Genomic DNA, 17,242 nt, shown 5'->3' on the forward strand with positions numbered 1-17,242 from the left:
TGGTCCATGTTCACTAGGTTCTGACCTACATAAATGACCATTTCACACAGCTCAATTTCACACCTCTCTGAAATTGCTTTCTGCTCTGTGTTGTCACTCTTCTTCATGTGGATTCTTTCTGTCAATTTTAAGGTAAGAAATAGTGATTTTTTCATGCTTGAATCACTGGCACCTGGCCCAGTGTCTGCCACATTACAGATATTAATAAACACCATTAGACTTAAATTGTTGATATGTTTACACTGTCTTGCAAAGCAATTAATTATTCATTAACTCAATAAATATTCCCAAAGAGCCTGAGTGTCAGACCTGTTCTAGGTGCCAGGCTTACTGAGATGAATCATCCCCATCCCTAACGTGCTCACTGTCTGAGAGGAAAGAGACAGATAACTAAACAGAAAAATTACAATTCAATATGAAAAGCAATGGAAACAGTCATAAACAGATAATTACACTCATATTCCACATAAAAACATTTCAAGCAACCCCACCAGATTATAAAACTAGAGCAGGAATACATAACAGAAGAAAAGGCAAGAGATAAGGAAACTGTTGGAAAAGAAAAAAGAAAAAGTGCCCCCCCCCCACAAAAATAAAAACTCACAGTGAAGGGCATAGCAGAAGCCTTCATAGTTGCAATAAGCTTCTGAAAAAGTATGAAAACACACCAGCATAGTGGTGTACAACTGTAATCCCAGCACTCTGAAGGCAGAGGCCGGAAGATCATGAGTTTGAGGCCATCCTGGGCTACATAGTGAGAACCTGTCTTCAAAAAATTAAAAAGAAAGTGTGAAAACATGGCCTCAACTTTGAAAGGTTTTCATTGATGTCCACAGTGCATGTCTGCTTACAAGCAAATCTAAGAGGAAAACCAAAACCAAGCCAAGCCAACTACAATGGACATATTTCTGGAAAGAAGGAAGCTCCTGCAATAAGAGCCTCAGAAGGGATCCAGAACTAGGCAATGTTGTCACAGGATACAGCTGCATGTGTGTTACTGTCTCTGGAGACCTCCCAGTGGGGGTGGGAACAAAAGTGTTAATGATCCCTGACCCTGACCAAGTGTGGGTCTAGGCTAATGTGTATTTTTATGTCTTAATTTCTAAAAACAACAAAAAAAGTAAGTAAAAAATATTTTGAAAAATGAATAAGTTATAGAAAAATGATACAAAGAAAGAAAATAGACTAGAAGTGAAGTTCAGTGGTACAACACTTACCTAGCATGTGCAAGGCGTTGGGCTTGATCCTCAGCACTGATAAACAAATAAATAACTGTACAATAAATAGAAAGAAAATATTTCATACAGCCATACAATGTATGTGTTTTAAGGTAAACGTTATTATCAAAGAGTAAAAAAAATTTAATTAAATAGTTCATAAAATAGAAAATTCACAGTAAGCTAAGGTTAATTTATTATTGAAGAAAGTAAAGTACATTTTTATGTCAGTGTAGTCTAAGTATACAGTGTTCACAAAGCCTGTAGTAGTGTGTTCTAAAATCCTAAGCCTTCCCAATCACTCCCCACCCAGAGCAACTGCCAGTCCTACAAGCTCCATTCATGGCAAGTGCCCTAGGCAGGTGTATGGCTTTTATCTTTTATACCGTATGTTTACTGTACCTTTTCTACATTTAGATATGTTTCAACACACAAATACTTGGAATTGTGTTACAACTGCCTACAGTACAATAACATGCTGAACAGGTTTGTAGCCCAGGAGGAACAAGCCCTTCCATACAGCTTCAGTGTGTAGCAGTCTACACCATCTAGGTCTATGTAAGTCCACTCTGCGATGTTTGCAGAACAATAAAAATGCCTGATGATGCATCTCTCATACTATATCCCTGTCATTAAGTGACATGTGACTGAATTTCCAGGTTAGTAAAGAAAATTTCCTAAAGGAGGTCAATGCAAAGCTAGCAGAGGAGTGACAATAGTGTGGGATCTGAATTCACTTGGGCCTCGGTTTAAGTTCTAGGATCTTAGGAACATAACTGTATTTAGTTACTTATTGCTTCACAACAAATCACCACAAACTTAGTGTCTTAATACAATGCACATTTATCATATCATAGTTTCTGTAGACCAGGAAGCCAGACCAGGCTTGGCAAGGTGCTCTCTCTCATGGTCTCTCATGAAGCTGCAATCAGGCAGGGCTGTGGTCTCATCTGAACACTCCTCAGGGGAAGTCTCTGCTTCCAAGCTTACTTCTATAGTTGTTAGCAAGATTCCATCCCTTTGATCTGTTAGGCAGAAGGCCTGTTCTCTAGATGGTGTGTACTTGATGTCTGCCCTTAGTCCCTTGCTGTGTGAGCATTTCAAACATGGCAACTTATCAAAACTTGCAAGGGAGAGTTTGCTACTAAGCCAGAAGCAAACAATTTCTTAGAATGTAGCCAAGGATTGATATTGCCTGTACCTTAACCCATGGGTTACAAGCAAATTCCCCAGCAAGCCCATATGCAAGGGAAATTGTGCAAGTCCTTTTCTTGGGTTCTGTTTTAGGAAGAACCCAAAGAAGGCCAGGCCCATTCAGTTGAGCACAGTCATGTTTGAGAGTTCCAAAACTGGCTTTCCCTGAGGAGTGCTACAAATACAGTGTTATGGGAACTTAGAGGGGAGAGTCCAAGGGATCCAGTCACCTTGTCTGTCAGTGTCTACTAGATAAGATCACACACCGGTGTCTTTATGGTGCAATGCTGACTGAGCAAATGCTTACTCCTCCCTGCTGGGGAGTTCCCTCTTTCTGCTGCCACAAGGAGCCATCATCCAATATGGCTCAGTTTATGCAATTCACTAGGTCTTTATACCCTGGTTCTGCCTTTTAATCTGACATTGTACCTAAATTTATTTTTTCTTCAATCCTGATTTTTAAATTATGTTTAATAATTTTATTATAGGCATTTCTTTTTTATTTTTGGCAGTACTGGGAGTTGAACTCAGAGCCTCACACTTTCTAGGAGATACTCTACCACTTGAGCTACTTTGCCATCCCTTTGAGCTTTAGCTATTTTTGAGATGGTTCTCACGTTTATGCCTGGGCAGTCCTCCTATTTATGTTCCCATGTAGCTGGAATGGCAGGTGCATGGCACGACATCCAGCTATTTGTTGAGATAGAGTCTCACTATCCCCCCACTCTGCCTTGAACCACAATCCTCCCAATATCTACCTCCACCACACCAGGTCTTCTCATAAGTATTTCCTTTTTTTTTCTTTTATTTCATCATTTTTATATCTACTTACATGTGTACATATTGTTTGGGCCACCTCCCCTCTCTGCCTCCCCACCCCGTGCCCCCCTGCTTCCAGGTAGAACCTGTTCTGCCCTCTTCTTCTCTGATTTTGTTGACAAGAAAACATAGGAGATAATAAGAAAGACATAGTGTTTTGCTAGTTTGAGATAAAGATAGCTATACAGAGAGATCCCTGGAGTTGCTTCCATGCACTTGTGTATTGCAACCCACATTGGCTCATCTCTGCCAGACCTCTTCACTACTTCCTGGTCCCCTTCCCATAGTGGCCTCTGCCAGTTTAAGATTACTTTATTTGCTTCTCTATGGTGAGCACATCAACCACATTCAGGTTTTATGTTTCCTTCCCTTTCCTTATTCCTCCTGTGTGTGTTCCTCCTTAGTGTGTGACCCATGTCCAATAGTATTTACTGCATTTGTTTTAGATCTATAATCCTCATATAAGGAAGAACATGCTATTTTTGGCCTTCTGAGTCTGGCTAACTTCACTTAAGATAATGTTCTGCAGTTCCATCCATTTACTTGTGAATAACAAAATTTCATTCTTCTTTGCAGCTGAGATTCCACTGTGTATAAATACCATTATTTTCTAAATCCATTTCCGTTGCTAGTGGGGCATCTTGGATGTTTCCATAGCTTGGCTATTGTGAATAGTGCTGCAATAAACATGGGTGTACAGGTGCCTTTGTAATAACTTGAGTCTCATTCCTTCAGGTATATCCCTAGGAGTAGTATTGCTGGATCATATGGCAGATCTATGTCTGGTTTTTTTAAGAAGCCTCCATATTGTTTTCCAAAGTGGTTATACTAGCTTACATTCCCACCAGCAGTGTATGAGGGTTCCTTTCTCTCCACATCCTCACCAACATTTGTTGTTGGAAATTACGTTGAACATGTAGATTGCTTTTGGTAATATAGCCATTTTTACTATGTTGATTCTACCAATCCATGAGCACGGGAGAGCTTTCCATCTTCTGTTGTCTTCCTCAATCTCTTTCTTCAGTGGTTTATAGTTCTCCTTGTAAAAGTCATTTATATCCTTTGCTAAGTTTATTCCTAGGTATTTGATTTTCTTTGAGGCTATTGTAAATGGAATTGTTTTCCTATATTCTTTCTCAATTTGTTCATTGTTAGTGTATAGAAAGGCTACTGATTTGTGTAAGTTGATTTTGTATCCTGCTACATTGCTGAAGATATTTATGGTGTCTAGGAGTTTTTGGGTGGAGTTTTTTGGGTCTTTGAGGTATAGGACCATGTCATCTGCAAATAGAGATACTTCAACTATTTCTTTACCTGTTGGTATTCCTTTTATTTCTTATTCTTGCCTTATGCTCTGGCTAGGAATTCCAAGACTGTGTTGAATAGGAGTGGGGAGAGTGGGCATCCTTGTCCACTGAAGGGAAATGGTTCCAGTTTTTCTTCATTTAAGTATGATGTTGGCTATAGGTTTGTCATATAAAGCTTTTATAATGTTGAGGTACATTCCTTCTATTCCTAGTTTTCTTAGAGCTTTTATCATAAAGTGGTGTTGAATCTTATAAAAGGCTTTTTCTGCATCCATTGAGATGATCAAGTGGTTTTTCTATTTGCTTCTACTAATGTTCTATATTACATTTATTGATTAACATATGTTGAACCATCCCTGCATCCTTGGGTTGAAGCTGATTTGGTCATGGTGAGTGATCTTTCTGATATATTGTTGGATTTGGTTTGCCATTATTTTATTGAGTATTTTTGCATCGATGTTGGAGATTAGCCTGTAGTTCTCCTTTTTGGATGTGTCCTTGTCCAGTTTTGGGAGAGTATAATGCTGGCTTCATAGAATGAGTTAGGCAGTGTTCCTTCCCTTTTTATTTCATAGAGAAGTTTAAGGAGTGTTTGTATTAGTACTTCTTTGTAGGTCTGATAGAATTCAGCTGAGAATCCATCAGGCCGTGGACTTTTCTGTTTTGGGAGACCCTTTATTGCTGCTTCAATTTCATTACCTGTTATAGATCTGTTTATGTGGTTAATATCCTCTTGGTTAAGTTTTGGATGTTTTGGATGGTCATAAGTATCTAGAAATTTATCCATTTCTTCAAGATTTTCCAACTTATTGGAATGTAGTTTCTCAAAGTAGTCTCTGATGATTCCCTGGATTTCCTTGGTGTTTGTTGTTCTTTTTCCTTTTTTGTTTCTGGTTTTACTAATTTGGGTCTTTTCCCTCCTCATTTTAGTCAGATTGTCCAGGGGCTTCTCAAAGAACCAGCTCTTTGTTTCATTGATTCTTTGTATGGTTTTTTGGTCTCTATTTCATTAATTTTGGTCCATATTTTTATTATCTCTCTCCTTCTGCTTGTTTGGGGTTTTGCTTGTTCTTGTTTTTCTAGGAGTTTGAGATGTAGCAATAGGTTGTTTATTTGAGATCTTTCTCTTCTTTTAATATATGCACTCATGGCTATAAACTTTCCTCTTAGGACTGCCTTTATTGTGTCCCATAGGTTCTGTTAGGTGGTGTTTTCATTTTCATTAGCTTCCAGGTACCTTCTAATTTCCTCCATGACCCACTGATCATTGAGCAATGAGATATTCAGCCTCCAATTATTTACATATTTTCTGCTGTTGCTTTTGTTGTTGAGGTCTAGTTTTAATGCATTGTGATCAGATAGAATGCAGGGGGTTATTTCTATTTTCTTTTATTAGCTGAAGCTTGCTTTGTGTCCTAAGATGTGATCAATTTTGGAGAAAGTTCCATGGGCTTCTGAGAAGAATGTATATTTTGCCATTGTTAGATGAAATATATTCTGTGGACATCAGGTCCATTTGGTTTATGGTGTCATTTAGTTTTAGGATTTCTTTGTTGATTTTTTTGTTTGGATGACCTATCTATTGGTGCTAGAGGGGTATTAAAGTTTCCCACTACCACTGTGTTGGAGTCTATATGTGCTTTTAAGTCCTTTAGTGTATGTTTGATGAAATTGGGTGCGTTGACATTGGGTGCATATAGATTAATAATTGTTATTTCCTTTTGGTGTATTGCCCCTTTTATTAGTATATGTGTCCTTCTTTATCTTGTTTGATCAGTGTAAGTTTGAGGTCTACTTTGTCTGATGTAAGTATTGCTACCCCTGTCTGTTTTCAGGGGCCATTGGCTTGGTAAATCTTCTTCTAACCCTTTACCCTAAACCAGTTTATTTCTGTCAGTAGCATGGGTCTCTGGTAAATAACAGATTGTTGAATATTCCTTTTTAATCCAGTTTGCCAAGTAGTGTCTTTTGATGGGGGAATTGAGTCCATTGACATTCAGTGTTAGTATTGATAGGTATGTGCTGATTCCTGCCATTTAGCTGTTTTTGTTGTTTAAGGATTTGATTGTGTGCAGCTGAATCAATGCTACTCTCTGATTACTTGTCTTTTCTTCTCCTGTGCTTTGAGACTTCATGTCCTCTCCTCTCATAGTATTGTTTGCTTTCATCTTCTGTGTGCAGAATTCCTTGTAGAATCTTCTGTAATGGTGGCTTGGTGGTCATGTTCTGTTTTAGTTTCTGTTTATCATGGAAGATTTTTATTGCTCCATCAATTTTGAATGATAGTTTTGCTGTGTAGAATATCCCAGGGCTGAACTTATTTTCATTCAGTGCCTGAAATACCTCACTCCATGCCGTTCTTGCTTTTAAGGTTTCCGTTGAGAAATCTGCTGCTATTTTGATGGGTTTACCTGTATACATTTTTTGTTTTTTCTCTCTTACAGCCTTCAGTATTCTTTCTCTGTTCTCTGTACTTATTGTTTTAATGACAATATGCCTTGAAGAGGTTCTATTTTGGTCAAGTCTGTTTGGTGTCCTGGAGGCTTCCTGTACTTAAATGGACAAAACTTTCTTGAGATTTGGAAAATTTCTATTAGTATTTTATTGAATACATTATGTATCCTTTTGGCTTGAACCTCTTCTCCTTCTTCAATTTCTTCAATGCCCATGATTCTCAGGTTTGGTCTTTTGATGGAATCTCTGAGTTCTTGTATATTCCTTTCACAGCTCTTGAGTTATTTGACTGAGATTTCTTCTGTTTTTTCTTTAAATTCTATTTCATCTTTTATCTTTTCTGTCTTCCCCTTGTTCTAGTCTGCTGTAGTGGCCTTCCATTGTGTTTTGGTTTTTTTGTTTTTTGACTAAAGGGACTTTTTATTTCCAGCATTTCTGTTTGATTCTTTTTTCTGAAGTTTTCCATATCTTTGTTCAACTCCTCTTTTATTGTTTTCTTTTGTCATCTTTAATTCATATATCTCCCTTTTTATAATGTCCTTTGTTTCACTTTGGTGTTTGTTGAAGTCCTCTCTGAGTTCCTTTATTTGTTTCTGTGTCTTCTCATGTTCTTTATTTTTGGTGTCTTGAAATTTCTTGAGTGCATCTTGTACATTCTGGTTAACTATATCTAGTATCTTCTCCGTGAATTTGTCAGTGATATCTTCTAAAATTTCTTCTTTGAAGGTTTTTATGTGGGTGTCACTGGGCTCCTTAGTGACATTTATCATTTTTTTTTAAGGTCAGGAACTGGGTATCTATTTTCTTCATTTCCCACTGAATCCTGTATTAAATTGTTTTTTTTTTTTTTTTGGTTTTTTGGGGTTTTTTGAGGAGAGTGGTTTCCACCCCTTCTTCCTATCCACTTGGTACTGAGGAACTATGTTTTTCATAGGCTAGTTGGTGGTTTTGATTGCCTGATTTCTTTCCCTGATTTAATTTTTGTGTTGAAACTGACTTGGTTGTTAGCTAGGTTGATGTGCTCTTTCTGTCCCTGGCCTTAGTGTGTAATATAGCAATAACAAATACATGGTTCAAGGCCAGACCAGTTGTTTACATATTATATAGAAAAGCCCTTGATAATAATATCTTTAAACAGTGGGAGTTGGGGTGGGAGATGGTTATTAGTTTAGTTATAGATTTTTGGGGAATTGGTAAAGGTGGTACTAAAATGGGGGGGGAAGAGGTAGGTGGGTGAGGGAAACAGTGAGGGGTGGCTGGTTTTTTGTGTGTGTTTGGGTGTATTTCTGTTGTTGTAGTGGAGGGTGCTTGTGTCAGGGATTGCAGGGGGCTTGGGTTGTGTATAATTGGTATAGTAAACTAGTCAGAGGGTGGTGAGTGTGTAGGAGGGAGGGTAGTGTGGTGACAGAGTTGGGAAGGATAGGAGCAGGAGGCAAAGACAGGAAAAGAGTAGATGAGAAGGAGGGAAAGTGAAGAGGGTAAGAATAAGGACAAGAGAATAGTGATTGTGAAGTTAATAATACAGGAATAATAAAAATACAAATTTAAAAAAAGAAACACAATAAAATACACCAGGTTCAGGAACCTCAGAATGTTCAGTCTTTTGGTAAAAGTTCTGGATTTTTTCCCTAGGTGTCTAATCCTGGTATTGACATACAAGTGAAAGCTCTGATGTGATCTCACCAGGTGACTGGCTTGTGAGTAACTTCTGTCCACAAGATTAGTTGGAATTATGAGGTGAGGTAAGACTGCCAGCTCATGCTCGGTGGTCAGAGCTGTTGTTTTTAGCATGCACCAGCTGCATTGCCCTTCAGCTGCAACTCTGTTTGGTCAGCTCTTCCCCCAGAAAGGTGGGGATTCAGCTCTGAATGCTGCCCTCTGTCCCTGAGATCAGCTCTGGGATCTACCACTGCCCTGCTTTGGGAGGTTGGCATGTTGCCCTATCCCCGTTGTCAGCCTTTATGCCTCTCCCAATCTCTGTTGGGTGCTGGTGGCTCCTCTGGGAGGTTGGCTTGTCACCCTGCTTCTGCTCTCAGCCTTTGCTGCTTTACATGCAAGTTAGTTCACTGAGAGTTCAACAGCTCTGAGAGTTTAGCTCTTTGCCCCACCCCCATTCTCCAGGGCAAGTTCAGTGTTCCACCCCCAGTTCTGTTGTTGGTGTTAGATTACAGTTCACTTCATGTTTTTCAGTTTGTGGGGGAGGGGGCTCAATCTGTCCAGGAGCTGCATTGGATTATTTTCCCAGGGACTGGGTAGGAGAGTCGCATGTGGTGCATGATGCTCACCTGTTCTTCTACTGTTTCATGCAAGCAACTTTGGAGCTGGTTGGTAGGGAGAATTGTGATGCTTTTTTCAGTGCAGTGCTGCATAGGGAGGCTTTCCCTGGGCTACGAGTCCAGGATATTGCAGAGTTTGATTCTGATCGATGCTCTGTCTTCTGCTTGTTGGGAGAAGAAAAAAAGAGAGAGAGAAACAGTCACAGGGCTTTTTTCCCAGGGCTGGAGGCCAGACACACATTGCTGCCTGTGCTGCATGGGATTTTTGTGGCTGTTAGGTGCAATTAAAGGCAGATTTAAGGGTTAGTTTTTGAAATTTATCTGCACCTAATGTGATGGGGGTTATTATTTTGGCTAGAAGCAATCACAATTACACAAGTGTAGCTCCAACATCTCAAAGAGGTTTCTGGGGTCATGGAGCTTAGGATTTCTGATTCTGTACCCTAGTGGCCATTTTGGATCTCACATAAATATTTCTTATAAGCAGCATTTATAGATAAAACAGGGCCTGGTTAAATTAAATGATGTCACTGTTGCTTATAATTTTAATGAGCTTCTCAGTTCTCCTGGAAAAAATTGTATTTATGATTGTTATGAAAATACAAGAGTAACTTATGCTTGTTGTTGAAAATATGGTTAATAGAGAAAATAAGGGAAGATTTCTATAACCCCACCAGCCCAACCAAAAGATAGTGGTCATTATGCTTGTCAAATCTTTTTCCTGTCCATAAATTATTTTCCAAATTAATTAATTGTCATTTCATCCCCTGATGTTTTTCCTTACTTAACATTATATTGGAAGAACATTCTTTTCTGTGCCACTAAATGGGCTTCAAAAATGATAGGTCTACAGAATATGTACATCATAATCTATTTGATCACCCCTTTTATTGGGCATCTTAATTTTTCATTTTTACAAAGATGTGATGAAAGTGTCCCTGCATAGATAACCTCTATTGACAACACTCATCACATCCTTGGAAAAACTAATTAAAAGAGGCATTAGTTAGGCACCAGTGGCTCCTGCCTGTAATCCTAGCTACTCAGGAGGCTGAGATCAGGAGGATCATGTTTTAAAGCCAGCTTGGGCAAATCATTTGCAAGACCCTATCTCAAAAACACCCAACATGAAACAAGGCTGGCAACGTGGCTCAAGTGGTAACAGTGCCTGAATGGCAAACATAAGACTCTGAGTTCAAACCCCAATACTGCCAAAAAGAAAAAGGCATTACTTTATTTACAGTTCACAAATACTTATATTCAGAAACCCATATCAATTTGTACTCACATTGACCAATGTAGGAGTATGCCTACTTCTTTTCTATTCTAGGAATTATAATTTTTAGAAAGTATTAACTTGAAAATGTACTGCTCAGTTTTAAAGAAATAATTAAAGAGAGTAGATGCCTCTGCACAGTACTTTGCTCTTCTTAAAACACCTCCCCATACACTCTTCAACTTCTAATTAAAAGTAAAAATACTTGATTAAATAAATATGTATTGACCACCTACTTGTGCAAACAAGGACCTCAAGTTTCATTTTTTTTTTCAAGCAGTATCAGCCTGATGAAAGTTTTTGGCTCAGGTAGGAAGCAAGAGTTTGCCAAATGCCTAATAGGCTCAAAATTGCAAATACAGCCAACAAGAGGGAAATCCACAGTTACACATTTTGGTGCAATGCCATAATTTGTCAGACACTGTTATAAATAATGTCTTTGAGAGTTTTAAAAGTGTGCACTATTCCTGAGATGTGGGGCATATGGAAAGTTCCCCTGGAGTGTCAATGTTGAAATGAGTTCCAATGCCAAGGTCACCACTTTAGCTAGATTCTTCTTCCAAAATGGTGACTCCATGGGAATTCCCATGGGGCATATACTGCTACTACTCATGGAGGGTGAGAGGGTGAGATGAAAACAGATCTCCTCTTTGAGTCCTTGTCACTTGAAAAATAATTAACTTTAGTGGGTGAGTTGACGGCTTTGTGATCCTTGCTTTAAGGTGGCCCATAAAGGGGAAATTTTAGTTGAATTAAGTTGCCACAGAAATAAGAAATTCCCTCAGTAGAGTAATCAAGAAACTCATCAGACAAGTGTTCCTTAGGGAAACCGGGGTATGCTCCAGTGCCAGTCGTTCTTGGCCAAAAAGTAAGAGGAAGTGGGGAGGGGTTGGCCTTGAGCTGGCTCTCTTTGCCTTCTTTTCAGAGACTCATTATGCATCCATTTTCTTCCCATATATGCTCCACACTTTGGTTTCTCTGACAGCTCTAATGAAGACAAAAGAGGACAGGTCAGATTTCCTGCCTGAAATCTTAGAAGCAATGGTAATTGCTCTTCCTCCAGCCAGCAAACAGGCCACCAAATACAGGCAGATATGGAGTTCATTCCCACCCCAATGTCCATGAGCCTCAGAACCTCTCTTGATCCCTTATTTGGGTCCCCCACTTCTCACTCCACTCCATGTGTGAACATGCACATAGCACAGTCACACACATGCACACTCATACATAAACACGTGATATACCCAGCAGTTCCATTTTGTATGCCCTTCTGTGTATTAGGAACTTATTGTTTAGTTTACCTGAGATCCAGTTCATTGTTCATTCCTATTTCTTCTCATTTTTAGCGTTGTTTTAATGGAGAGATGAAGGGAATTCAGCAAATGATGTCATTCCTTTGACATGGGGGCCATACTCTTCAAAAACCGGACAAAACCCGCACTACTCAGGAACTACCCATGACATAAATAAATGTGTTCTGTGTGACAGGGTGTAATTGCCATGTCCCAAGTTAAATTAATTAATTTAAAAACTTTTTGCAGTAAGTATTTTTATTTTTTTAAATTCTCAAGACAGATTAGGAAAATAAATATCTATACCCTTTTGCCAAGGAGAACAAAATAGCACATTTTGGCACAATTTGGGTTCAGAGCAAAGGTAAAAAAGGAAAAGTAAACAAACATACAGCAGTATATTTTCATATCCCACCTTGTTTCCTGAAAGATTTATCATAGAAGAGAAGCAAACACACCAAGGTATTTGACAACAATCACCTCAATTCACTGGAACCAAAAGAAAAAAAACCTCAAGCCTAGGACCCCATCTCCACTGTTCCCCTAGATTTGGAGCAGAAGTTAAAAGAAACTTAAGAAAGTAAGCAACCAGGTCAAGATTGCATGGATCCTAGTAAATTTCTTTTCTTTTCTTTTTTTTGCTGTGGATTTCACTATGGTGCAAAACAACTTCGTGTTTCTCTTTGGCAGAACACATGTTTCACTCTGGGAAAGAAAGCACAAGTACTCTAAAGTGTGTATTTCATATCATGAAATGGTCAGTTTAGACTTTGGAGCAGGAGCCTAATAGCCAACAAAATGGAACAAGACTGTGGGTCAAGAGGAATCATGAGTCAACAACAGAAAGGCTGCCCTGAGCCTGGGTTGGTCCCCCCAGTAGGTGTTACTTTAGCCATTAATCCGGGGCACACCATAGATGGAGGGTGGTCATCTCCTGCCAAGAAACACACAACAAAACTCCAAATCAAACTGAAATCTGCCAGTTCTGCAAGTCTCCTCTACAGACCAAGTTGGGCTCCTAAAACAAGATCCAGAGATGGTCCAAGAGAGCTGACTGCAGCCCTACCCAGATGGGGCCCTAACACAGAGCCTCCTGGTCGCCATTGCAAGCCGCTTCACTTCATCATTCAAAGTGGCCTTTGACATTGAGATTAGTATGATCTAATGCAACTGTAACAACAGCCATCCTCACCCACTCTCTGAGGTCATGAGCCCATTCAGCACCATTTATTAGCTTTGGCATCATAGGCAGTGATTAAGTTCTTTTCAGCATGTTTGCCCTGTCCTCTTGGTTTTCTTTCTCTCCCAAGGAGCTTAAACTCTAGCTAGAGGACCCAAATGCTCTGCGCATCTCTACTTAAAGCATGTGCTTGCTTTATGAATTTGAGGACATCAGGAACAAACAGAAACTTCTCTATTAGTCTGGATTGGGCACCATGTTGACAATGAGTCTTAGGGTCTGACTCCTGTTCACATTTATTACTTTTCTTGTAGTCCTTGAGCTCTTCTTCATCCAAAACGTCCTCCTGGCCAGTAGGAGGTACTGTGATCTGTTGCAGATAGGACAACCAACTTGTGGGTTGTTTGCAAGTTGCTCTCTGGTTTTTGTGAATCATTTTTAACTTCAACTTACATCTTCACTCCTTCATTCTTCTCTTCTTTTCAAGGTTAGAATGAAGGTGTTCTTAGAGTTCACTTAGTCAAGGGATCAGCAGTCTTTTCTTCCATAAAAAGACAGATAGTAAATATTTTAAGCTTGGTGTGCTATGCGGTCTCTATTACAACCACCGATGGTCCTGTCTTAACAATAGTTTGACTTATAATTTTTCTATTTATGATGGTACGAAAGGGACACACAATTCAGTAGGGACCATACTGGAATTTTGAATTTGGATCTTTTCTTGGGTTAGTAAGCAGTATTATTCTTTCTTGAGTGGCAGGCCAGTAGCAGTGAGCTGCAGCTCCCAGACACCCACACGTCGTGAGGGGAAACAACCGACAGCCTACAGTGTGTACTGTGTTGCTAGGCTAGGATGTTAGGTAGGTTAGGTGGATTAAATGCATTTTTGACTTAAGATATTTTTAACTTAAAATGGGCTTCTCAAGAGCATCTATAATCAACTCCATCATAGCTCAAAAACCAGCATAGCCAACATACAACAAGCAAATAGGTCTGGTTATATTCTAGCAAAACTCTATCTACAAAAACTAGCAGTAGACAGGAACCCCCCTGAAGGCAGAAAAAGCCTCTTATAATCTAATGTCCTCTTTTCCCTCTCCCTCCACCCCAGATAAAAGGTATACGCTGAGTGAGGTCATATGGCTAGATAGAGGTAGAAACCCTACATCTTGCTTTTTATTCCCTGTACTATTTTCTGCAGAATAGCTTAGTCTTCTGTGATTGTCTAAGATATGTCACTCTCCCACTGATATAAGCATTTTACTACTTACAGACAGAAATACTAATGTGCTTGACTCTGGCATGGAAGCTGGCTCTGTCACTGACTCTGTGGTAGGCAAGAGCAGTTCCTACACAGATGTTTTCTTCCTTGTAGTCAGTTAGCTCATTTCAAAACCTCATCTATGTTCATTAACTGCCCATCCATGTCCCCAAACTCCACCCCTGCTCACAAGGGCACAGGTGAGAGACAGTATATGAAAGGTCAGGACAAATCCACTCCTTGCCACTGGAAAACAACTGAAAAGAACATGCTTCACCTTCAAGTAGGTTTGAAAATAAATTTATTTGTCCTACCATAAGATGAGTACCATTCTTTTAGTAGAAATGAAACACTTTTTGGAAGGTACCATGATGAAGGAGAGAAAGCAATCTGTGTTGTTAGATCCTTGTGTGACTAAACAAGTTCACCTCTCAGAAACTTGCTTTCCAGATGTGAACAATGGAAATAAAGAGAGTTCCCACAGGGTTCTCACTCAGATTCTGCACAGGGTATCCAAACACCAGTACAGTCTTGAAAAAGAGAGGGAATTCAATTTTTCTTTCTCTTTTGGTGGTATCCTTGTACTTGCTGGGCACGTGCTCTATCACTTGAGCCATATCCCCAATCCTTCTACTTTTAGTCTGTTTTTGAAATAATGTATCACACTTTTGTCTGAATGACCTTGGGCAAATAGATGTGCCTAATACACAAATATTTGAAAATTCTTTGTGCTTTTTTTCCCCCTTTTTTCTCAAAAATTCAAGCAATTCCACATTTATACCCCTCTCTTCTCTGTGTAATAGTACTTTTGAGCGCTGAAACTAGACAGCAAAGCCCCCATTTATCACTACATGTGGTGTTCTCCTCCACTATCCCTATCTTTTTTTTTTTTTTTTTTTAGTGGTACTGGGGTTTGGACTCAGCCTCACACTTGCTAGGCAAACACTCTACCACTTGAGCCACTTGAGCCACTCCTCCATTCCCTACCTTCCTTAATACTACAGAAAGCAAGAGGTACATCTTGCTCTCCAGCCTTCCAACCACTCAGTGACACCGTCAGGGCCAATGGCAAGAGGAGATGGCATTCCCTACTCTGCCTAAAGCTCAGAGGGCGACTTGAAACAACCGCATCCCTATTTGGGAAAGAGAAACGCTGTGCTGTGAATCCGACACTTATGAAAGCATTAGAATAGGGTGAAGGGAGACAGGCATGCGGGTTTCTGATCAGCTCAACTCATGTACACTACATGAACTCACTTCGAAATAATAACGCCTCTATGCTTCTCAGGCTTGTATTTGTCTTTAACCTGAGCCCGCCAAATTGTGCCAAATTATGTGTTGTTCAACTTGGACTGCCCAGAGAACACTAAACTCATTTTGCAAGTTAACTGTGCCGTATTTATAAAATTTCAGTATTACAACCGGAGTTATCGACACAGAAAGAGAAATAAACACAGACAATTTTGTAGAAGTCAAAACTACAGCCATTTTTCACATCAAGCTTGAATCAAGGTTAAATTTATGCATGTCCTTGTGTGATGTGTGCATCCATGTACACAGGCAGACTCACATTACAGAGTATGCTGGGTACGAGAACTTGTAAATAAAAAGAATTAATCATGCATTGAATTTCTAAATTTTGCATCTGTTTTAGGACAGGACATTTTGGATCGACTTCATTTTCACTTCATGGAGTTTTTTCTATATGGAAATGTATTCATTTCAAGCTAGCTATTTAACCCAGGCCAAGAAAATAATAGGAAGAAAAATTTCTTTTGAAATGTTACATTTCTGAAGTATTTTAAGTCACTTCCCTTTCTTCCCATACCTTTCCCTCATCCCCTCAACAGTCAATCAGGAAGTCACCCCAGCAGTTAAGACTTGAGGTCTTCATTCATGTCTTACCATGTGACATTGGCCAAGTTACCTGACTCCTCTTGACCTCAGTTTCCTTATCTGATAATGGGGCTGATGAGAGCTCTCACTCCACAGAGTTTCCACAAGGCTTAAATGAAGTCATTAGCTGTCTGTAAAGTACTTAATAGCTTGTCACACACATAGTACAGCTATTATGCTTGCTTTTAACGACTCAACTTAGTTACTTCCTCCTCTATAAAAACCTCTCCCTTGTCTCCTTGCAAAGCACAGACCTTCTTCACCTACCCCATGCCAATTGTCATAGCCCCCTGCCAATCCATCCTGTGAGCTCCTAGCATCCTTTCTACCCAGCGTTCTTAATCACCTCTCTTCTCAAAAACCTTTAGCAGCTCCTTATTCCAACAGGATAAAATCCAAATGCCCAAAACATGATGATTCAAGGTGTGACACCATTTGTCCTTTCTAGCTGTTATGGGTTGGTTCTTAACTGTATCCCAAAGGCCCATATGCTGAAACTTTGGTGGCCAGCCTATGGCACTCTTGGGAGGTAGTGGGCCCCTTGAAGCAGATATTGGACCCCTAGCTTTTCCCATTCTCTCTTTCTCTCTCTCTCCCTCTCCCTACCCTCCTTGAGGTGAAGAGGTTTCCTCTGTAGTGTGCTTTCATCATGATATCTGCCTCAAGACAGAGATCCAAAGACAGAGATCATGGACTGAAACCTCTGCAACTGTGAGCCTAAATAAAACTTTCTTCCTCATAAGCTGATTAGCTTGGGTATTTTGTCACAGCAATGCAAAGGTGAGTAATGCACCAAATCTCAAATATGACTTAAATGCCTCCCAAACAAAGCCAGTGCTGCCCTCCTGCATGCTTTTCCTTTTCCAGGGGCCACGATAATTTCCCCTCTTCTGTAGCCTTGCCTTCCTTTCACCACCATCGCCAACTCATCCCCCAGTAAATTCGTGCCATGCATTACAGCTGTAACCCACTTCACACTCGTTCAGAAACGGCCTTGCAACAGCTCTACCATTGGTGCCACATTAATGTTTATCCAGTACAGCAGGAACTTTTGGGGAGCCATAAATATA

The 17,242-nt window shown here is 39.7% G+C and overlaps 1 protein-coding gene across 1 annotated transcript in view; it reads right to left on the minus strand.

Annotated features, from left to right (window-relative positions):
* Positions 1-17,242, minus strand: part of Bmper (BMP binding endothelial regulator) — a 347,506-nt gene that overhangs the window by 309,133 nt on the left and 21,131 nt on the right. The window contains exons 2-3 of the mRNA XM_074065307.1: positions 9,277-9,428; positions 1,218-1,272 (exon numbers count right to left, since the gene is read on the minus strand). Coding sequence (XP_073921408.1) covers positions 1,218-1,272; positions 9,277-9,360 — 139 coding nt within the window. The 5' untranslated portion in view covers positions 9,361-9,428. The remainder of the gene's footprint in view (positions 1-1,217; positions 1,273-9,276; positions 9,429-17,242) is intronic.

This window comes from Castor canadensis, chromosome 2 (assembly GCF_047511655.1).
Source record: "Castor canadensis chromosome 2, mCasCan1.hap1v2, whole genome shotgun sequence".
In the NCBI taxonomy this organism is placed as follows: domain Eukaryota; kingdom Metazoa; phylum Chordata; class Mammalia; order Rodentia; family Castoridae; genus Castor; species Castor canadensis.